Source organism: Eurytemora carolleeae, unplaced genomic scaffold (assembly GCF_000591075.1).
Source record: "Eurytemora carolleeae unplaced genomic scaffold, Eaff_2.0 scaffold390, whole genome shotgun sequence".
Lineage (NCBI taxonomy): Eukaryota > Metazoa > Arthropoda > Copepoda > Calanoida > Temoridae > Eurytemora > Eurytemora carolleeae.
The window spans coordinates 241,180-264,971 of record NW_019396376.1 but is presented as its reverse complement, the minus strand read 5'-3'; the positions used below and the strand labels follow the sequence as shown (position 1 = coordinate 264,971).

The 23,792-nt window shown below is 30.7% G+C and overlaps 1 protein-coding gene and 1 long non-coding RNA gene across 2 annotated transcripts; both read left to right on the top strand.

Annotated features, from left to right (window-relative positions):
• The first annotated feature begins 206 nt into the window (after positions 1 to 206).
• On the top strand, positions 207 to 1,402 carry LOC111702009 (uncharacterized). The gene is made up of 3 exons (XR_002765328.1): positions 207 to 255; positions 472 to 528; positions 1,344 to 1,402. It is a non-coding gene; the product is annotated as an uncharacterized LOC111702009 (long non-coding RNA).
• Positions 1,403 to 1,696: 294 nt separating this feature from the next.
• Positions 1,697 to 23,019, top strand: LOC111702014 (dynein heavy chain 3, axonemal). Its single transcript, XM_023473532.1, has 22 exons — positions 1,697 to 1,762; positions 3,022 to 3,111; positions 4,585 to 4,671; positions 4,913 to 4,957; positions 5,856 to 5,910; positions 6,964 to 7,035; positions 7,376 to 7,428; positions 8,635 to 8,691; positions 9,277 to 9,304; positions 9,637 to 9,690; positions 9,765 to 9,867; positions 10,753 to 10,790; positions 11,580 to 11,651; positions 12,471 to 12,562; positions 13,310 to 13,469; positions 14,183 to 14,251; positions 16,177 to 16,268; positions 19,999 to 20,067; positions 20,787 to 20,831; positions 20,903 to 20,968; positions 21,881 to 21,963; positions 22,856 to 23,019. Exons 10-22 carry the CDS (start codon positions 9,682 to 9,684, stop codon positions 23,017 to 23,019), a joined length of 1,062 nt encoding a protein of 353 aa, XP_023329300.1. The 5' UTR covers positions 1,697 to 1,762; positions 3,022 to 3,111; positions 4,585 to 4,671; positions 4,913 to 4,957; positions 5,856 to 5,910; positions 6,964 to 7,035; positions 7,376 to 7,428; positions 8,635 to 8,691; positions 9,277 to 9,304; positions 9,637 to 9,681.
• Positions 23,020 to 23,792: the final 773 nt, after the last annotated feature.

Below are 23,792 nucleotides of genomic sequence, written 5' to 3'. Positions count from 1 at the left end.
CTACACTAGTACACCACAATACATTATTATACAACTCAATACACCAGGTATACTACACAAGTACACCACAATACATTGTACAAAAATACCATTTATTTTTTATAAACAATATTGTTAAGCGTCTTACGCCTTTGCTAAACTATATGCTCAGTTCATTTTGTTTGATTTCTGAATCATCTTGATATTTTCTGTTCAATCTTTAATTCAGAAATTCAAAATAATGTCGAATGGAAGAAGTCGTCCATATGAGTTCAGGTAAAGTATATTAGCCATCAATATTATTTAATCGATATCACAAACTTATGACAACGTACCAAAATGTTAACTCATTTTATTTCATAGATAATTTGATAACTTTACAAAATATTTCCTTAAATTATGGTCAAAACTCAAGCGTCGTTCTTGAAAAATGATTTAATGTTTTTAAATTATTTTCCAATTAAAAATATTTATTTTCTATTTTTGTTTAAGTTTGGCCCGTGGGGAAAAGTTGCCCTATATCTCAGCAATTCCTCCACTGTTTAAACGGTAAAATATATATACAGGATTTTTCATCAAGGAGGTTTAAAATCTAGGTTTATATGCTTATTGTCTAGGTGTCAATATTATTAAAATATCTAGGTTTGTATGTTTAATGTTTTATTGTCTAGGGGTCAATATTATTAAAATATCTAGGTTTGTATGTATAATGTTTTATTGTCTAGGGGTCAATATTATTAAAATATCTAGGTTTATATGTTTATTGTCTCTGGGGTCAATATTATTAAAATATCTAGGTTTTTATGTTTAATGTTTTATTGTTTAGGGGTCAATATTATTAAAATATCTTGGTTTATATGTTTATTGTTTATGGGGTCAATATTATTTAAATATCTAGGTTTGTATGTTTAATGTTTTATTGTTTAGGGGTCAATATTATTAAAATATCTAGGTTTATATGTTTATTGTCTATGGGGTCAATATTTTTAAAATATCTAGGTCTGTATGTTTATTGACTAGGGGTCAATATGTCTGAAATATGTTTATTGTCTAGGGGTCAATATTATTAAAATATCTAGGTTTATATGTTTATTGTCTATGGGGTCAATATTTTTAAAATATCTAGGTTTGTATGTTTAACGTTTTATTGTCTAGGGGTCAATATTACTACAATATCTAGGTTAATATGTTTAATTGTCTAGGGGTCAATATTACTACAATATCTAGGTTAATATGTTTAATGTTTTATTGTCTAGGGGTCAATATTACTACAATATCTAGGTTAATATGTTTAATGTTTTATTGTCTAGGGGTCAATATTACTACAATATCTAGGTTAACATGTTTAATGTTTTATTGTCTAGGGGTCAAGTTCCGCTGTTTGTGCCGACTACCGGCCCACCTACACCTAAAAAAGAGAAAGGGAAGGATAAATATAGAATAGACCCTTAAAATTTACAAAATATACTGAAATAAAAATATATATACAATAGGACCAGACAACTCTGACAAAGGAATACGACATTTTAGCAATAGTGTATTAGATGTAGCTACACAGAGAATAGTTTTACTAGTAACTCATCAAATCACTTTTTAAGTAAAATGGGTCTGTTCCTGTTTAAACACTTCATATTTGGTGTCAAGTATATATATATAATATATATATATTTATATATATATATATATATATATATATATATATCCTGTATAAAGTGTATATACAGCCCCAAGAGCTGGAAAGGTTGACCTACTCAGCCACAAGACAAATACCACAGAAACTCAGGTGACTTTTCATCATGACCACAAAGGGTTTAACAAACTGTCCAGCTGTACAGCTATCTTTCTATCTATCTATCTATCTATCTATCTATCTATCTATCTATCTATCTATCTATCTATCTATCTATCTATCTATCTATCTATCTATCTATCTANTGTCTCAATGTTTAGTTATATATCTATCTAAATGTGTAGTTATATATCTCTCTAAATGTTTAGTTATATATCTGTATAAATGTCTAATTATATATCTGTCTAAATGTTTAGTTATATATCTATCTAAATGTGTAGTTTTATATCTGTCTAAATGTTTAGTTATATGTCTGTCTAAATGTCTGGTTATATATCTGTCTAAATATTTAGTTATATATCTGTCTAAATGTTTAGTTATATATCTGTCTACATGTTTAGTTATATATCTGTCTAAATGTCTAGTTATATATCTGTCTCAATGTTTAGTTATATATCTATCTAAATGTGTAGTTATATATCTCTCTAAATGTTTAGTTATATATCTGTATAAATGTCTAATTATATATCTGTCTAAATGTTTAGTTATATATCTGTATAAATGTCTAATTATATATCTGTCTAAATGTTTAGTTATATATCTATCTAAATGTGTAGTTTATATCTGTCTAAATGTTTAGTTATAAATCTGACTATATGTCTAGTTATATGTCTGTCTAAATGTCTAGTTATATATTTGTCTAAATGTCTAGTTATATATCTGACTTTATGTCTAGTTATATATCTGTTTAAATGTCTAGTTATATATCTGTCTAAATGTCTAGTTATATATCTGACTATATATATGTCTAGTTATATATCTGTCTAAATGTCTAGTTATCTACCTGTCTAAATATCTATTTATATATCTGTCTAAATGTTTAGTTATATATCTGTCTAAATGTCTAGTTATATATTTATCTAAATGTCTAGTTATCTATCTGTCTAGATGTCTAGTTATATATCTGACTATATGTCCAAACTTAATATTTCTTGTATCTCTGGCAGCCGCCATTTTCTTGTAAATCATTCTAATTCATTCATCCATATATTTATACATTTATACATTTATGTATTTTCCTATTCGGCATTATGTGTGAATAAGCTTATGGGGCGGGGGGAAGGGGGGTTCCTTTTACCATCTTTGCACATACATTCCAACCATTTCTTTACTAATGAGTTTTATCCTCAACGCTATAGACTAGAAGGCTTTTATTTGTCACTCCATGAACTCTGAATTCCTTTTGTCTCAAGGTTTACCAGTCCGAGTAGAGCAAGAAAAAAGAAAGATCTGGAAACTAATTTTAATCCTGAAGAATTATACCGGCTAACAGAAACCCATCAGTAAGTATAACATGTAATGTGAGTAGAACTAAGGAGAGGTTGATAGGATCTAGTAGAACTAAGGAGAGGTGGATAGGATCTAGTAGAACTAAGGAGAGGTGGATAGGATCTAGTAGAACTAAGGAGAAGTGGATAGTATCTAGTAGAACTAAGGAGAGGTGGATAGTATCTAGTAGAACTAAGGAGAGGTGGATAGTATCTAGTAGAACTAAGGAGAGGTGGATAGGATCTAGTAGAACTAAGGAGAGGTGAATAGGATCTAGTAGAACTAAGGAGTGGTGGGTAGGATCTAGAAGAACTAAGGAGAGGTGGATTGGTTCAATCTTAATGTTTTGATAAACCTAGTTCAAGCCAAGGTTATAATGCAAGGAAAGTTAATTTAAGTTGCGTATACTTTGCGTACATATTGATACCAGTTATCTCTTCGCGGAATTTGTAAACAAATTTAGTATACGAGGAGGTAAAAAGCATTGTTTCCTATGACCAGAATATTTCATTGATGTTTCATGTGAAAGATGGATCCCATGTCAGGCTGTAACATCCGTCTTGTGTTTACATTACCGCCCAGAGACAGTACACTGCAGTACAAGAGATGCGTACACCTCTGAAATAATTTTTCTTGCATTATAACCTTGGTTCCAGCTGTCAGTAAAATTGTACACAACTCTAGCTTTTTAATTTGAATCAAATCGGATATTATTTGGATTTTAAGGCCCTAACAAAAATTTTTGAAAATTGGAATAAAATTTTGTTTATTGTTCTTATTAAACTTTGCACACAGAATGTTACTGTGTACTTTTAAAATGTTTTTAAATGCTATGTTTACATGACTTTGCGCAAAAGTAAACAGTTTTAATCCGTGTAGAGACAGCATAATAATGATTCAAGTAATTTCATCATTAAATCCATTAATGAAAAAAGGTTAAATCGATTTTATCGGAACTTGATATCAAGGATTTAATGTCACTAGAAAATACGCCTCTGCCACGAATTCAAATTTTAAAACCTCTATATCTTTGAAACCGGTTGAATCTTGGGTTGCAGAAATATAGAAATAAGAAAATCAGAGTTTGTGGCAAAATCTTTTCTACAAAGAATTGTGTTTTTGTGATTTTTACATAGTGGAATTGAGTTATTGCCACAAACTCTGATTTCTTTATCCCAATATCTTTGCAACCCAATGTAGATATTTCAAACTATGAATTCTGTTAGATCAAATAATCTAAGTTTGAAATATCAAAGATTTACATCATCAGATTGCAAAGATGTAAGGATTAGAAAATTTGAGTTTGTGACAAAGAATCAATTCCTTTGAAAGAACTCGAATGAGACAAATGTAAAGTTTGATATTCTTTACAGGGGTGCTCCTAAACTGAACTCTAATGTAACAAATGTAAAGTTTGATATTCTATACAGGGGTGCTCCTAAACTGAACTCTAATGTAACAAATGTAAAGTTTGATATTCTATACAGGGGTGCTCCTAAACTGCTGGAAGGAAAGGGAAGAACTAAGAATTCTACCTTCAAACTTCAACCTCATGGTTCAACACCTAGTGACAGGTCACCTTTTTTTTGAATTTTTTATATTATTTGAAAAAATAGTTTTTTAATAGGACTGTTCACTTAATAGATTACAATACCTATCTTTCTGTGATAGCCAGTATACATCCAATAGTTCTCAGGACTCTTTCCTGTTGAAAAAGTACAAAAAAATCAAAGAAATTGAGTCTTTGCCACAAATTTAATGAAATGGATTTCAAGCTACTGAATAGTCTCTTTAAATTTATTTTGTTTTGTTTAGGATTGGATCAAACTTCTCTCTGCAAGCTAAACACATTCTACTCAGGTGAAAGCACAGTTAGGGATTTTATTTGAACCTGAAGGACAAAGTTCGAGTCTAGACTAGGGTTTTCAGAGAACGAAAACTTTCGTGAAAAAATTTGAAAGTTTTATTTCGTATTTCGCAAATCGCGAAAAATTGCAAAAATTTTCTTGAAATTTCGCATTAATCTGTTTAACGAAAAAATTGCAAAATTTTAAAAAATCTGATGTGTAATTAAGTAAAATACGCCAGAAATATGTTGAAAAATACTTATTTTCACTTGTGACAAATATGTATTAACATGATAATTATTGATTGCATATTGAAAAAAGGCTACAGCAACATTAACTGTAATCATCCTCTTTGTTTGGGACACTCTGTATTTCCTTAAATGTAATCATCTAATCCCAAGTTGAATCTGAAGTTTGGTTTAATTTAGAGTCTTTATATGACAGTGGTTGTATAAATCTATAAATAAACCGCAAAATAGTTAATTACTCAAGATTTACTTTAGTAAACCTGAAGCCAAGTGAGAACTTATAGATATACAGTATACAGTATACACCCCATCCGTAAACCTTATTATACTAAAACATACATTCATATTGTACTTTTGGTTATATTCTATAAATAAATTACTTAATAAGGAAGACACTTCAGTTTTGAATATCAACTTATAAAGTGAACTTTGTGTTTCAACTTCTTAAATGTCTGATTAGTTTTTAGATAAAAGCATTTATGCTAAAAGTTTTAAAAGTGTCAAAAATTCTTAAGCACCTATAATTTACTGGAAAAAATATTAAGTTTAAATGATGCAATTACACATGGCAAAAATCTAGTCCCCCACCAACTACCCCCTCCCACCTAGACCCTATAAAGGTATCAATATTTGATTAATTATTTTACAAGGTTGTTTATATAGGAAAGTTGGAGCGAAGAAAAGACCTTCTACTTCAAAACGAAGATATGAAGAAAAGGTTGGATTTCAAGATTTTTTTATTTATTTTTCAAATTTTTCTCCCAATAATAAGGATTAAACTACAAAATATTTCAACCTTTAGATTACTAGGCTAGGCCTTTCATTCCCGATCCATATGCGCGCTTTCCTTTTTCGCTCATTTAAAAGTAATAACAATACCAGGTTTCACAGATTTGTCTGTTTCATTGGTGGATATTTAGATATTTTGAACTATGAGGCCCCATTTATAAATTTCGAGGGTCCATAAACTTAAATAGATTGATGTAAGGCTGTGAGGCCCAGTAATACAGTCGATTCAGTTTTAAAGTTTAGACAAACAGAAAAACAAACACCAAGACAAGATATACAATGAGAGAATGTGTTTTTCTTCAAATCTCATAAAGAAATGCAAAGCAAGTACAAGCTTAAACAGCTCTTTGATCTGTTGTTTAAATGTGCAAAGTCTGATTCTTGTTTTAATTCATGAACAGTCCTTGCAGTGATTTAAATTGATATAATGGAATATATACCAACTACTATTTATCTTATATTTCATATTGAGATAATCTGTGATACAGTAATATTTACATAAGCTTGTCATAAAAAGACTAAAAATCTATTTGTAAATTAAAACTAAACAGATCAAACTAAAACACACTCTAATGTGGAAAATCTGGTTTAAAGGGACCATTCTTGTAATTTGATACTTTGATCCTCTATCTAAAGAGTGAAACGTCTGATTCACAACGGCACCCTTGAACCGTAAACAAATCAAACATTTTGAAGTAACTTTGTTTTTCTTGCATGGAAAGTGTTCAATTCTGTTGATATTTCCAATGTTTCTAAAGAAATAAGTGTACAAGTCATTTTTGTAGAAAGACCACAAATTAAAACAATCAAATTTTAAAAACAAGTGTTTGCATTTCAAATGTTTTGATGTTGTTATAAAGCAAATAGCTTTACCAGTTTCTTCTGAATTAACTTAGTAAAATGGGTTTGTGTAATTTAAAATAATAACTTAAGTCAAAAGTCGTCTTTCTTTTCCACAGTTTAATGTGTCCCCCTGTACTAGAGCGTAGAGTGCTGCAGGCTTCATGGTATACAGGAGGAGAAGAGAAAGGAGGAGGAGGAGAGAATATTACAGGTAGAATTAGACACTAGATAGTTTATAATAGACACTAGACAATATATACTTGACACAAGACACTAGACCCAAGACACTAGACACTAGACACTAGACACTAGACACTAGACACTAAAAAACTATTTGCATACTTGATGAGCCAGTCTATAATGTTATTTTATCTAACAGAAAACACTAGTTAACGGCAGCCTTACGTATATGAACATTCATTAATTTTCGAGATTTCACTGTTCTTTAAAGTTTTTGATTTGTTTTTAACAAATATCAGTTTTGCTTGTGATCAAATATTAATAAACATCAGGTATTATGGGAAAAATAAAAACTACATTTGATGTTTTAGATAAATCTGATAAAAAACAAGTTTGCAACGCAGAAGATAGCAAAATCGATCAAGTATGTATATTGTTTATGAAACATAACATCTATCATATAAATAAATCAATTAACCTATTCATTTCTTATCTATTAACCTTTTAAGTTCATACAATTATAACTTTAATTTCAACTCAATAAACCTTTTAATTCATAATACGCTTTAAATTTTTTATCTTTTAACCCTTTTATTTCAAATCTATTAACCCTTCAACTTTTAATCTATTAACCCTTTAATTTCTAATCAATAAGCCCGTACATTTCTAATCAAAGCCATCAATTTCTTATCAATTAACTTTTCAGTTTCTAATCAATCAGCCCTTTAATTTCTAATCCATTAACTCTTTACTTTTTATCCATTAACTCTTTAGTTTCTAATCCATTAATTCTTTAATTTCTATCCATTAACTCTTTAATTTCTAATTCATTAACTCTTTAATTTCTAATCCATTAACTCTTTAATTTCTAATTCATTAACTCTTTAATTTCTAATCCATTAAATCTTTAATTTCTAATCCATTAACTCTTTAATTTCTAATCCATTAACTATTTAATTTTTAATCCATTCACCCTTTCAATTCTAATCCTTAAATTTCTAATTCACTAACTCTTAAATTTCTAATCCGCTAACTATCAAATTCTAATCCATTAACTCTTTAATTTCTAATCAATTAACCCTTTAATTTCTAATCCATTAACTCTTTATTTTCTAATCCATTAACCCTTTCATTTTAATCCATTAATTCTAAAATTTTTTATCCACTTACTCTTAAATTTCGAATTCACTAACTCTTAATTTCTAATTCACTAACTCTTAATTTCTAATTCACTAACTCTTAATTTCTAATCCATTAGCTCTTAAATTTCTAATTAATTAAACCTTTACTTTCTAATCCATTAATTTATTCATCCTTTTACTACAAATCAATCAACATCTCAAAGGGACTGCACACTTAATTTCAAGTAACAATCCATTTATGAAGGAAAGCTTCCGATTCCCACCGGTGCCCTTTAACCTTTTGTTGGAAAAATAAGATATCCATTATTCACAAATTTTCGGAATTATGCTTCAGAAACAAACGAGAAATTTTTCAGAATAAAACACTTTTAAAAAACATCCCATAACATCCACATTATTGATCAAATAAAGGATTAAAGATATGACTAGAAAATGATCCTCGTTGAAATTACGATGACAGTCCCTTTAAGCTGCTGATTTAATCCCAGGGCATCAGTAAAGAGAACAGACACATTGGTTCGATCCATTTCTTTACAGGACTACAGGTATATACTTTACAAGACTACAGGTATATACTTTACAGGACTACAGGTATATACTTTACAGGACTACAGATATATTTTTTACACAGGACTACAGGTATATACTTTACAGGACTACAGGTATATACTTTACAGGACTACAGGTATATACTTTACAGGACTACAGGTATATACTTTACAGGACTACAGGTATATACTTTACAGGACTACAGTTATATACTTTACAGGACTACAGATATATTTTTTACAGGACTACAAGTATATACTTTACAGGACTACAGGGAATACTTTACAGGACTACAGGTATATAGTTTATAGGACTTCAGGTATATAGTTTACAGGACTACAGGTATATACTTTACAGGAATACAGGTATATACTTTACAGGACTACAGGTATATTCTAATTCTCAAAGTCATGTCAGATAAAATATTAGATGTATCTAATTGAAATTGAATTAGTAAATTTTCTGCTTTGACAAAAGTAAGTGAATAATGTAAAAACTATATTTTCTATTTTTCTGCTCAGATGTTGAACCACATGCATTGAAAAGTATCTTTTTTTCTTTATTAATAAGTTTATTTTCAGTTGCCGTGAAGAAAATACAATTATTGAGGTAACATATTTTTTCACGCTAAACTAAGTTTTTTAGCGTCCATTATACCCTCTTCTTAATTAGAAAGGGTGAAAGTTCATGTTAAAAAACGGTCTGTGAATGGGGGGGGGGTATATTCATTATAACCCCCAGTCGGAATTCCGTTACGCGGAATTGGGCCAAACTGTTCTTGAATTGCGCGGAATTGAGCGGAAATACGCGGAGTTTACAGGGCTCGCAATTGCTCGCCTGTAAAATCCACTTGCGTTGGAAACCCTGCTTGTAAATGGGATTTTTTCCATTCCTACATGTTTAATCTCAAATCTTTATACAAGCAAATTTTTATTTATTAGTCTTCCTGTGAAAAATCAAGTTCTCCTATTGGAATTCAAGAGTTTATGGCAAAGGTAAAACTATTTCCAAATGCTAAAATGATTGGAAATTCTGAAGTCTACTTTTGTATATTTTTTAATGATTTCAGTTTCCTTACAAAAGTTGTCAGCGCTGTCATGGCATGCCCAAGAGTGCTTTCAGCAACTTTAAAGAGCAGCGACCTGCCTCAGCAAAGCGTCGGAAGGTTTCAGGTATTTTTTGTCTTTTAATATTTTTTTTCATAAACAAATTCTATTCATAAATAATAGCTTTACACAAAAACTATTTGTTGGTGTCCATATTATAGACTTGAAAAGAATTCAGTATTAAGCTTGAATTAAGAATTAAGTATTAAGATTGAGTGGAATAACAAAGCATGGTTGCACACAAACTATATTTGCATTATAACAATACAAAAGATTAGTGTTAGACCAACTAAAGTTGATCTAAATACACATGACATTCGCCTGAGGTGATTATATTTCCATTTGACTCTTCTGATCAGATGCTTCGGGCTAACTCTTGAGTTAAAACCGCAGGAAACATGTAATTAAAAACAAAGACCCAAAAATTCTGACTGTTGTTTCTGAAGTCTCATCCTTTGTGTAATATAGAATGACTGGTTCATGATTCTTGTTTAAAACATAAAGTTAATTTAATATGCAGTCAAATTATCTAGATTGCTAGTATGTGTAAATACTGTTCATCTCTTATAGGGTGTTCAACTGAAAATGACTATCCAAAAATGACTGAGTATCATGTTTGATACGAATCTTTGCTGAATAAGCTCTGAGAGTTAAATTTTATATAAATATTTTTACAACAACTGCTATGTGTAAGGGATGTTAAAATTCGCAGTTGTCAACTTTGACTTCCATTAAACAGTACTTAAACAAATAATTTTAACGAAAATATAGTTTCTTGAATATTTTATCATAAATAATAATATTAAAATAAGGTTAGAATTTTGCGAAAATGGGTTGTTCACTTTTTCGTTGCATGAACGAAATTTTCGTAAAAGAGATTGATTATTAATATTATAAACTAATAATATTATCAGTATTATCAACTAATTATCTTATTATTAACTAATTTAGTTGGGTGGGGACAAGAAAACTACAGTCATATTCCACAGGTAGTTTTTTCAATATTTTCTATTTATCTATTTATCTCTATATGTATATTTAATTATTTATATATATCGTCGCTGCCCTCTGGATGTTTTGTAGGCAAAATTGCTCTTGGTGAAGGAAATATTCCTTACAAGGACTGTAAAGGAAAAATGACAGGATCATCAGATAGAACTCTTATAGGTCTTAATCAACTACTGAGATTCTCGGGTCTCAGCCTTTACCCCCTTTTATTTTTCCTTTACAGTCCCCTTAAGTAATTGTAAATAATTATAATTTACTTAATATTGAGTAAATTGTTCTTTCGGCGTAATAGTGAAGTTCTTTGTTTGCTGTTAGTGGTCTGCAATATTTATTACTAGTTTATTATACAATAAATATTAAACATTTCCATACACTTATACAACAACACACTTTTTCACAAACAGAAGTAGTCAACAGAAAATATAAAATTTTAAAAATTTTCATAATTTTCAGAATCAGTTTCGTTTTGTATGGGTGTCAGCCATAATAAAATTTAAGAAATAAACGCTTTTTGGTTCCACGTAAAAAGAGAAAGAAAATGATATTAAACTCTCAAAAATCAAGAAAGAAAAATCGATACCAGCGATCAGTTGTTCTTATAATTGTTCATTGTTCATTGTTCATAGTTTATTGTTCATTTTTCATTGTTCATTGTTCATTGTTCATTGTTCATTGTTCAGTGTTCAGTGTTCATTGTTCACAGTTCATTAATCTTTGTTCATTGTTCATCGTTCATACTTTCAATAACCTAACTGTGATATATGTACTAGGCTAGCCGACCCTCCTCACCAGATACACAACTCAGTTCAAGAATACTTAAACCTGCAGCACAGTTTACCAAGGTATGTACAGTCTACCAAGGTATGTACAATTCACTAAGGTATGTACAATTCACTAAGGTATGTACAATTTGCCAAAGGATGTACAGTTTACCAAGGTATGTACAAATTACAAAGGTATGTACAATTATAAAGGTATGTACAATTTATCAAGCTATGGAAAATTTACCTAGGTATGTACATTGTACAATTCTCCAAGGTATGTACAATTTACCAAGGTTTATACAATTACAAAGGTTTGTACAATTCACCAAGCTATATATAGTTACAAAGATATGTACAATTCACCAAGGTATGTACACTTTAACAAGGTATGTACAATTCACCGAGGTATGTACAATTCACCAAGGTATGCACAATTTACCAAGGTATGTACAATTCACCAGGGTATGTACAATTTAAATAACATTACAAGTTATCAGTTTAAAAGAACAGAAACAGAATTAGCCTGTTTTTTAGGACTATAAAGATCTAATAAAATTTCATATGCCCATACTCGTACCGGCACGACATGCTATATTTAGTCAGAATGTATTATGATGCCATCTAACGGTTCAACTATTTATCTCTGTCCTGACCGTTAACGCTAGGATAAAAGTCTAATATTGACTATAGTGATTCTGAAGAACTATAAATGAAATAATTTGTTTCATGTACCAATTCGTTCTCTAGGACAGACCCCATTTGTATGTTTGTTAATTTATCATTGATATATATATACAGTTTACAAGCAATGTACACCTCTTTTAACTCGATCTTTGCTAGTATTCCTTGTGAGCAAAATATACAATAATACTAATAATAAACAGATTATTACTTTAGGATGAAATGGATAGATATGAATACTGTTTAAATGTTGAACTTATGGATCAAAATGTGGAAGCACTCTCAAAACAACAATACAATAGGATAAAGTAGGAACACCATCTCGTTTTTAATAACTTTATATAGCTTTAATGTTTTTTATTACAATGAGAAACAGAAAACTCGAGAATATTTAGACGACATTATAGTAATCTGTATTCGATGTTATCACAAAGCAAAAAGTTTTACTAGTAACCTATTATGTCAATTGTTAAGTTATTGCTGTGTCCTCTGTTCATTGGACTATTCATAACTTGAGTCCAAAAGTCGCCTTCCTATTCCAGAGTATTCTGGTTTTCAGTGTACTATATGTTCAAAATTCTTAAAAAATAAGAAAACTACATTTTTATACAAATTAACCAACACGTTAAAAAATATGTATTAAAGCAAATATGAAAATTTTTTATGTTTGCCGTATCTTGTATTTTTACTGTTCTGCATATTGATGCACCCCGCCCCACTAGGACCTTGAGTAAACCTGCATGGTTCAATAATCTTATGTTACTCTAGGTAGGGCTGGGCAAGTTCCAACTTTTTTTTTTAATCGTTCCGTTCTAAAACTAGGGCCTTCAGCTAGATCATTCCGTCCTCGTTCTTTCTTTTTCCAATCTAGGTCCTTGTGTAAACCTGGTTGGTTTAATGATCTCATATTACTCTAGGTACTTGTGTAAACCTGGTTGGTTTAATGATCTCATATTACTCTAGGTCCTTGTAAACCTGCAGTTGGTTTAATTATCTCATATTACTCTAGGTCCTTGTGTAAACCTGGTTGGTTTAATGATCTCATATTACTCTAGGTCCTTGTGTAAACCTGGTTGGTTTAATGATCTCATGATGAAAAGTAAAATATCCGTTCTCCATCTTGAAGTTGAAGAACAGCACTCTGAAGCCTCCAGGAAAGCTATACTAGACTATCTTCTGCTAGACCCACAGGAACAAAGACGACTAGAAATCCAGGTAATAATAAGGCCAACCTTTAACCCTATTCCTACCAATGTTGTATAATAAGTTTGCTAACTTTCGATGCGCTCCATTGTACGAGAAACGTCCTCTCCTCAGCATAGATAGATATAATTCTCATATGACGTCACTGATTAAAGAGGCGATCTATCTATGCTAAGGAGACGACATTTTCCGCACACTAGAGCGCATTGAGAGTAAGCAAGCTTACATAAAACCTTGATTCTTACTGTCGTCCCCTCTACCCAAAATACGGGGTGGCTGGTGGGGGAGAGGGAATTATCAGGAGACCCAACCCCCCTCCCTCTTTATTTACTTATCGTGACACTAATATCTAATATTTCCCGAGAACAAATTTGTAAAAATTCAAATATTTATTGCGATATACATGGTTTCTTAGCAGAAAATCTGCAAAAACAAGAATGGCGCAAAATATGACAAGTAATGCATTTAAAAAAGCACTTGTACCAACTATTTCAAATGTACAATAATATTCAAAATAATTTCGAATCTATATTGAATCAAAACAAACTGACAATGTGCAAGTTCTCTTTACTGTCGATAAAACTGGGCAAAATTTGTAATTGTAGCGATATTTATTTCTTATATTTTAATACAGGTTTTTTAAGATTTACTTCGAAAATACTTTTCTTTAGAAGAACAGTTTTCTAATAATAAATTATTATATTAATGCTTGTTGTTTTTTCTAGAATGTTGCGCAAAGCTGGACTCCTCTAGTAGTTAGAGCTCCAGTACCCTGGCATCAAACATATCTTCAGGTATCTTAAACATATATTGAGGTATCTTAAACAAATCTTCAGGTATCTTAAACATATCTTCAAGTATCTTAAACATATCTGCAGGTATCTTAAACATATCTTCAAGTATCTTAAACATATCTTCAGGTATCTTAAACATATCTTCAGGTATCTTAAACATATCTACAGGTATCTTAAAAATATCTTCAGGTATCTTAAAAATTCTTCAGGTATCTTAAAAATATCTTCAGGTATCTTAACCATATCTTTAGGTATCTTAAACATATCTTCAGGTATCTTAAATATATCTTGATGTATCTTAAACATATCTTGATGTATCTTAAACATATCTTGATGTATCTTAATCATATCCTGATGAATCTTAAACATATCTTCAGGTATCTTAAACATATATTCAGGTATCTTAAAAATATCTTGATGTATCTTAAACATATCTTTAGGTATCTTAAACATATCTTCAGGTATCTTAAATCTATCTTCTAGCTTCTTAAAGGGACTGTATTGCGTAAATTCAAGTGACCTGTTCCATGCAAAGATGCCTAGTTAAGATTTATCAATGTAAAACATTTTAATGATCATTTTTGTCTTAGAATTTATAAAAGAAGTGTTATTTGAATTCTAAGTTTCATTGTTGGATAATTCTTATGTCACAAGAATTTTTACAAAATAAATTAGGCTTTCTCTTTCTTCTTTGATCTGTAGAAGGTTTAAATGGTAAATACCATTGTGAATCTGTTACTAAAGTTACATATCTAATCATCATTTGCTGCTCTACAGTTCTCTGACACTTTTCGACATATAGAATAAAGAAGAAAAAGTTGTAACTTTTTTGCAATTTTCATTTTGCAGTATTTTCGCACAAGTTTTAGATATTTCTATAACAGCACATGTTGCACATTTTTAAAAGCATTCCGCAATATTATTTCAAATATGTAAACAAATTTAGCATTATTTTGTCGCAAAAATTGTGCCAAATGGTTTGCTAAAAGTTTGAAAAAGTTTGCATAAGCAATTTGCTAACTTTCTCTATGGGCCATGTAGATCGTAAAATGTATGACAACTCTTTTGCAAAACCTGTCTAAAAAAAGCATTGCAAAACTGCGGGAAAAATGTTGCAAACATCATTGGAAATAGTATGGTTGATATACTCTTCTGAAAACATATAACTTACTTTTTATAGAATCAATAAAAGCACTGTTGGATGTAGCGCAAAGTTTGTTGTAAAAATTGTGCATATTTCTTTAAAAATGGAGGCAATTTGACCCCCCCCCCCCACCAGTAGGAATAGGGTTAAAACTTGTTTCTCGGTCCCCCTAGAAGCTCACTGTATAATTATCTTGTAAAAACAATGATATATATTTGCTGTTCTGAAGTAGCTCTTGTCAGGTTTAGAGGGAAGAAGTGTAAGTGATTTCCAAAAGGTGTTTTTGTGTCCTCTGTGGTCAGTTTTAACTGTCTGGAAATTCTATCATATTGGTGTAAAACAGTTTGATTTAATGCAAACACGACTCGACCTAGTTCTTGTGTAAATCTTGTAAAAAAATAAATTCTTGTTAAACCATTTTATCAGATGTAATTTTTAATCAGTCTTTTAATTTCATGGGGAACATCTTAGCTAAATTCCCAAAGGAATTACAGGGAGCGTTGAATTATAAGATAGAGAGTGAGCATGCGCCTAACTCCTTTGGGTCTCTGCCTCAGGGTGGTTATTGTGAACGTAAAACCCCTAAATCTTGAAAAGACGACATTTATGGTTCCACTAATTTTATGTTAAAAATAAACAAACTATTAAAGTTATCGGTCTAATCTTAAAATTTGGGCTATAAACATGCATTTTAAACCTATACCTCCTGTCTAACTCACTGCACACAAATATGTATTTTCACGATTTTTGTCTAAAAACTCTTGACAACCTTTTTTTTTAGGCAAACCAGTTCTGTCGGCATAATCTGTTTACTCTGAACACAGTTTTAGAGAAGATAAACAATCTCTGGTGGAGAAGATATAATAATCTCAGGTTAATTATAGTTCACATATCTATATATATACTTTGCTTGTCTGTGTGTCTCTCTGTTTGATTGTATCCAAGAAACGTCAAAACGGTTGAACTGATTGGGCCAACATTTTGTACTGGACCTCACATAATCCCATGGAAGTTTCATGGATGATCAAAATTTTAGAAATTTGCCTCTAACAAAATTCTTTTTAAAATCTAGATATTTATTATCTCCGTATCGAGATTATTTAAATTGTACAAAATAGTTTACATGAGTTAAATAATAAAGTTTTACGACAAACTTGTTTACATATTTTTGAGAGAGTTATATAAGAGTTAATTTACGGATACATTTTTTAAATAAAAATTTGGAATCAAGGCTACTTGGATTATGCAAAACATACAAATTGAGAAGTGTACCAATGAAATGGTAGAACATTAAATGCATATAATAAGTTATTGACGAGAAAAGTGTATGCGGATTGAATAGAAATTTTTTATAACAGAATCGTTTACATATAATTTGAGCAATTTATGTTGAAATCAGTTTGCGTATACACTTTACACTTTTCATGAAACCTTGATATAGAGTCTATATATACACAAAACACACAGATTGTACCAACGAAGTACATTGATGGCTCTTCATTGGTGTGGCTTTATATTAATTAAACTATGTAATCTTGAAGCTATTTAGCCAACGTAAAGGTGAGAAGCTATATCGTTAAGAAACATACTAGCGCGGAACATTGATGGTTCCTTGCTGCCTCTAACAAAATTCGATTTTGTCATTAAATGTTGATCATCCACGAAATTATTTTAAAAATGTTCACAATTGAAATAGAATGAAGCGTCCTGTAAGCCTATTTATATATATACATACAAGGCTAAAAATAATTTAAAATAATATGGATTTTATGGATTGGCATGCTGTTTTATTAACCCATTAAGATTTGTGTAAATTTTAAGATTTTGTTTAGATTTTCAGTTTAAAACTTTAAAAAGTAGTTTTTTACTTAATGGCATTGCAAAGTTTTTATTTAAATATTATTTAATTTGATGACTCGATTTATAATAATAGTATTTTTCAAATGAAATAATTTCAATACATGTTTATCCATTGGGAATAACCCCCCAACCATGGTTATTTTTTCCATCTATATATACATACTTTGCTTGTTTTTTTCGTCTGTCTGTTTGTCTATTTGTATCCAATAAACGTCAAAACGGCTGAACCGATCGGGCTCAAATTTTGTGTGGGACCTCGCATGACCAAAGGAAAGGTTTATGGAAGTTATTGATTTTTGTGAAATTTTAAAAGAATTATGAAAAATATTTGAAAATTCGCAACTTTTCTTGATGGTTTTAATATACTGGACAAAGAGAAGATGCTCACAGATATTTAAAATTAAATTAGAGGATGGGCGCGAGTTGCTATTGACTTAAAAATGGCCGGCACTTATTTGCTCAAACTTCTTCATTTCCCTACATTATAATTAAAGACAAAATTTTCCATAAGAAATCTTTGATCTTACGGATAAAATATAAGATATGATAAGCCCCATAAGAAACTAAAACCTTAAAACTGTATTTCAGTTGAATTAAAAATGATTAAAGCAGATATATTTGTGAAGCTTTCCTTAATTTGTTGAAGATTTTCAGTTTGCACAAGGATTAATGCTAAAACAGTTCTTTTTCTTATTTTGCCAAAATATATTTGCATAATTTTATACTATATTTTATACTTTCTACTTTCAGATAAAAACCAGTTAGAAGTTAGAAAACATTGAAATTTCAAAATTCTAAACAATCTTTCTTTAGAATCCATTTTTTTCAGTGCGTAAAATTCAAACGATACGAAAGGAATAAGGAATTCAAATTTTCTAGGTTTTTAGTGTTAGGACTTTTTCTATATAGTCTATGGAAAAATAATATCTATGACATGGGTTTTCTATCTTTAAAATAAATCTTTATATATTCTCTCTCTCTGTGATTGAACGTCTAATCTAGCATTTTGTTTTTTTAATGAAATGTCCAACTATAAAGAATGGTTTTAAAAATGTAGAATATTTCCTTGTTTACAGCAACATTGAAAGTGAATTTTTTTATTAGAAAACGACGAAAAGTCCTTGGAAGTTTAGAACTTAAAAATTTAAAAAAGAAAAACTTAATTAATGTACAGGCAATGCTACCCGCAATCGATGAGTCTATTGATACTACTGAATGGAATTTATGAAGCCTTGTATAATACAGACATGTTTCAGTGCAGCTGTACGCTTTTTTATTTTTCAAACATCTATTTGGCGAGGTTTAGATCGTCTTTGCAGTAAGCAATACGAGTTGAGTTATAAATGCAATTTTGATCATGTCTAAGACGTCAAAAACATTCAATATTCTCTTTTGATTTTAGTTTAGGTAAAAAAGTGCAAACGTTTTATTCAACCTAAGATATATATTTATGTGGATTTAAATTTGAAAAGTTTAGAATTGATTTTGAAGATATAAGAAAATATTGCTGAATCAGCAAACTATGAGAATACAATTCTGGACATTGTCAGCTTACACTAGTTCCCACATGTAATATTTTCTTCAATGTCTTCAATTAATGCTAAAATCCCTCTATCCATCCTCCTCTCTACTTGTCTTACAAATGCCCTTCTCCCAAATTATCTACCTTCTCCCCATCCTCCTCTCTACACCTCTTACCCATCCCCTTCTCCCCAAACAACTCTTTTGCAAAACCTGTCTAAAAAAAGCATTGCAAAACTGCGGGAAAAATGTTGCAAACATCATTGGAAATAGTATGGTTGATATACTCTTCCCTACTGTTAGAAAGAGGATGCAGAATACTCCGCTAGAATACCTTCTGAGAAAACAGTTTAAAATCATTCTTTCAAAATATAAAAAGAATACGTGAGAAGAATACACTGCAGAATAGTTGCGGATTTATCAATTCTTTTTTAACCAAACCAAATATAAAACTTAATTATTTCTCAACACATAGTTTGATAGACTTTTAGGGCGCTATTTTAACTTTTAATTGTGGGTTTATCTGTAAACATGTTCTCTTTGTACAATATAAAACAATAACAAAGTTTTCACGGATTTACTAATATTTTTTCGCGCTTTTTCAAACTTTTACAAAAATCAAAAACTTTTAGACACTAAATTGTGTAAGTTTGAGCATCCATAAACCTTCCCTTGTTCATGTGAGGCCCTATACAAAATTATGGTCCGATCTGTTCAGCCGTTTAGACGTTTATTAATGAATACTTGCAAAAAGACAGACAGACAAGCCAAGTTTATCTTTAGATGCTATTTTTACTTAAATAGATCATTTTATCCTTAGTCATTTAATTGCTCGTCTTTCATAAAAGCTTTAAATAACTTTTTAATAATATTATTTCATATTATATTACATTTCAACCACTTATTTGGGCGCCTTTGTCCGTGTTTCCAGTATCGATTCTAGAGTTTAAGTAAGACTATTTTTCAAAAAATTCGCAGATCGTTTTGACGTTTAGTGGAAAGAGCCAAAATATGTAAATTCTTTCTCAGTTTTTGTATTTTTTTCTTATTATCTTAATGCTCCAGCAAGTATATAATCTTGATGACCCAGTTAGTATATAATCTTGATGTCCCAGCAAGTATATAATCTTGATGTCCCAGCAAGTATATAATCTTGATGTCAAAGCAAGTATTTAATCTTGATGTCCCAGTAAGTGTATAAGAAATGAATCTGTTTGTTAAGGTTTGTATCTCCAGCTCGACTCAGAACTGTTGATGGAGGACCAGTTAGTCCTAGAGATTTCGAGAACAGGTAAAATATTACAGGTTGCAACATATTAACAATTTGAAAAAAGAAAACATATGTTTAAAGTTTAATTAACTCACTTAAAATTAATCAACCACATTAAAGCTGTAAAGTGCAAAATCTTTTATGAGATTTTTATTTATGACTTATAGAAATGTTTACACAATTTAATCTTATTTTTTCTAAATGAAAGATCAATTCAGATTTGATCAGACAACACAGATTTGAATTCTGATATCGTTTTTTTCAGTTTGCGTTAGACAAATTTCTTTATAAACAAAAAAGGAGGAGGAGAATTGATTTAGAAGAGAAATATTTGGCATATGAATTCGCACGGCAGCTAAATTTAATTTGCGTTTTAATCCATTTTCTACTCTGGTCTATCACAAATGTTTGCATATCATACTTTTTAAACAAGTAAACCAACCTTTTTACAGATTTCCTTCCCATTAAAGGGAATGTAAGCGTAATTTCAAGTGACCCTCCATGCAACTAGAGGTCAATGCCTAATTTACAACGGTACCTTTGAAATCTTTATCTCTTTACGTGGCTTGTGTTTACTTCAGATTATTTTTCCATTGCTTCCTATATACAATTGAAACACAGTTGAAAATAGTCACTTTTAAGCATTCCGTTGTGAATTGGGCATTACCATCATGACTGGTTACTTGAAATTACACTTATAGTCCCTTTAAGTGTTTTGATAATGCTAATATCTTATTTAGGGTGTTTTCGCAATGTGAAGAAGCGAGAAATTTACTCATTAAACGGTAATTAAAACAAATTTCTATTAATTCTGCCAAAAACAGACTATTAATATTTAATATTCTTGTTTTCTAAGATGGCTGCCAGAGGTTGGAATGATTCTAGTGAAGGAACGCCAAGCCTGGGCAGATCTGGTTCCAAAGTATAAAATATTTTTTATATAATTCTCCAATTACAGGATGTCCCACGAAATATGAAGTTGAACTAATTTTTGGCATGCATTAATCAACTTACTTTTATACATATATTCGATTTTTGAATGAATGCTGCAAATCATTTCATATATCAAAGACAACCTTCGAGTTGTCTCTGTACTGTAATGTTTCGTGGGATACCCTGTAGATAACATTAAATTGGCCGAAGGGCCAAGCGTTGCCCGGAAAAAGATGAAAAAAATATCGATCTTTTATAGCCTATAACACTCCCCGGCCACCCTTGAGTGTCCACAAAAAAATTCAGCCCAAGCGGTCCAGCCGTTTGACCGACTATAGACAACATCTATACGAATATCTTGTTTGATTATATAGATGGAAATAAGAGCAATTTGGAATTTTGGTTGTGGTGGGGAAGGGGGGGAGGAGGTCAGGGGATGAGTGAGAATTGATTGCACCTTAGAGGCTTTAGCCTGCACAAAGAATAAGCACGGTTCAATTCTATTTAATAGTAAGTTATAGATTTATCCTATTTAATCCCTGTGATCCACTGCTCAATACATTCCATTTATAATCATATTGGATCCCTGTAATTCACTGATCAATACAGTACTACATTAATTTTATTAATCCGTGTAATCCACTGCTCAACATAATATGATATTAATCCTTTAATCCCTGTAATCAACTGCTGAATACACTACTACATTATTCTATTAATCCCTGTATGTAATCCACTGCTAAGTACACTACTGTAGTAAATGCCCTACACCTATAAATGCTTTCACAACCGTATCAATCTAGGTACAACTCAATCTAGGACCTCAAGGTTTACACAAATACCAAGCCAATATCAATCCGAATACGGCTAAGTATGCATTCTCAGGTATCTGTTTTACAAGATACAACTCAATCTGGAACTCAAGGTTCGCACCAAATACCATAACCAGTATCAGTCCGGATACGGCTCAGCCTGTATTCTCAGGTATCTGTCTTACAAGATGCAACTCAATCAGGAACTCAAGGTTCACACTAATACCATAGTCAATATCAATCCGGATACAACTCAAAATTCAAGAAAGTGATTCAAGACACTTCTCGTTCGCTAACCAAGAAGAATTATTCTCACACCTTAATCAAAGTGGATTATTATTCCAACTAAATGTATTTTGGGTTCTATGTTACAAGTTCAGTTAATCCACGTAATTACAGATTTTACGTCGTTATATTCAAGCGTAATTAAGCTACAGGTCTTATCTAGTTATATGCAGCGTAGTTAATATAATCATGTTATGTATTAATTTACAGCGCAGTTAAGATAAATCATAAAATAGGTTTTACGTTACTTTTTACAAACTTAGATAATTAATAATGTACGACGTAGTTCAGGTTTACAGATATAGGGCTACACAACATTCATTACACTACTACATTAACCCATTAATCCCTGTAATCCACTGCTCAATAAACTACTACATTAATCCATTAATCCCAATCCCTGTAATTCACTGCTACGTACACTACTACATTAATTCCTGTAATCCACAGCTCAATACACTACAACATTATCCATTAATCCCTATAATCCATTGCTAAGGACACTACTACATTAATCCATTAATCCCTGTAATCTTATGATCAAAAGAGAACTACATTAATCCTTTAACCCCTGTATTCCATTCCTCAATAATTGGGAAGAGCTGCGGTTTTTGTTGGAATCCCTAGTTTTGGATATAAAATATATCAAATTATACTTTTATTGCTCATAAAAGTAGATCTCCAAAAAGATAATGCTTTAACCAATTAAATAGGATACCAAGGTGGGGGGTNAGTTTTTGTTGGTGTTCCAGTAGACCCAATTTTTGTTGGTGTTCCAGTAGATCTAGTTTTTGTTGGTGTTCCAGTAGATCCAGTTTTTGTTGGTCTCCCAGTAGACCCAGTTTTTGTTGGTGTTCCAGTAGACCCAGTTTTTGTTGGTGTTACAGTAGACCCAGTTTTTGTTTGTGTCCAAGTAGATCTAGTTTTTGTTGATCTCCAGTAGATCTAGTTATCTACTGGATATCAATTCAGATACAACTCTCTCTGTTTTCTGAAGTATGTATCAATCCAGATACAACTCTCTTTGTATTCTTAAGTATGTATCAATCCAGATGCAGCTCTCTCTGTTTTCTGAAGTATGTATCAATCTAGATACAACTCTCTCTGTATTCTTAAGTATGTATCAATCCAGATACAACTATCTTTGTATTATCAAGTATATATCAATCTAGATACAATTCTCTCTGCATTCTTAACTATTTATCAATCCAGATACAACTCTCTCTGTTTTCTTAAGTATGTATCAATCCAGATACAACTAACTCTCTTTGTATTCTTAAGTATGTATCAATCCAGATGCAACTCTCTCTGTTTTCTTAACTATGTATCAATCCAGATACAACTCTCTCAAACTGCATACTCTCTAATAAGAGCTAATACGTCTGACCATAATAAAACAGAGTTCATATTCAACTGACTATATTTTGTGATACAGGTAAATATCAAACTGACCATTAGGTCTGTTCGAGATTAACGAACATAAGTTTATATATATATATATATACAAGTCACATAAATTAGGGTTAGTACTTTATTTATCACACACTGTACAAATCACACCTTATTTATCATTCAAACTTGAACTTTTTATAAGTAAAGACTAATAACAAACAACTTTTTTTATCATCCAATCAATGATTTTCATTTTCGATTCGCAACGATACCCGTAATCCTTTATCTAATCTAAAATGAAAAATTATCCTTGTTATTTTATTT

Coding starts and splice junctions, on each gene's coding strand:
- LOC111702014 (XM_023473532.1), top strand. Junction 20,068..20,786: donor CCTAGAGATTTCGAGAACAG/GTAAAATATTAC, acceptor TATCTTATTTAG/GGTGTTTTCGCAATGTGAAG. Junction 20,969..21,880: donor TGGGCAGATCTGGTTCCAAA/GTATAAAATATT, acceptor CTGTTTTACAAG/ATACAACTCAATCTGGAACT.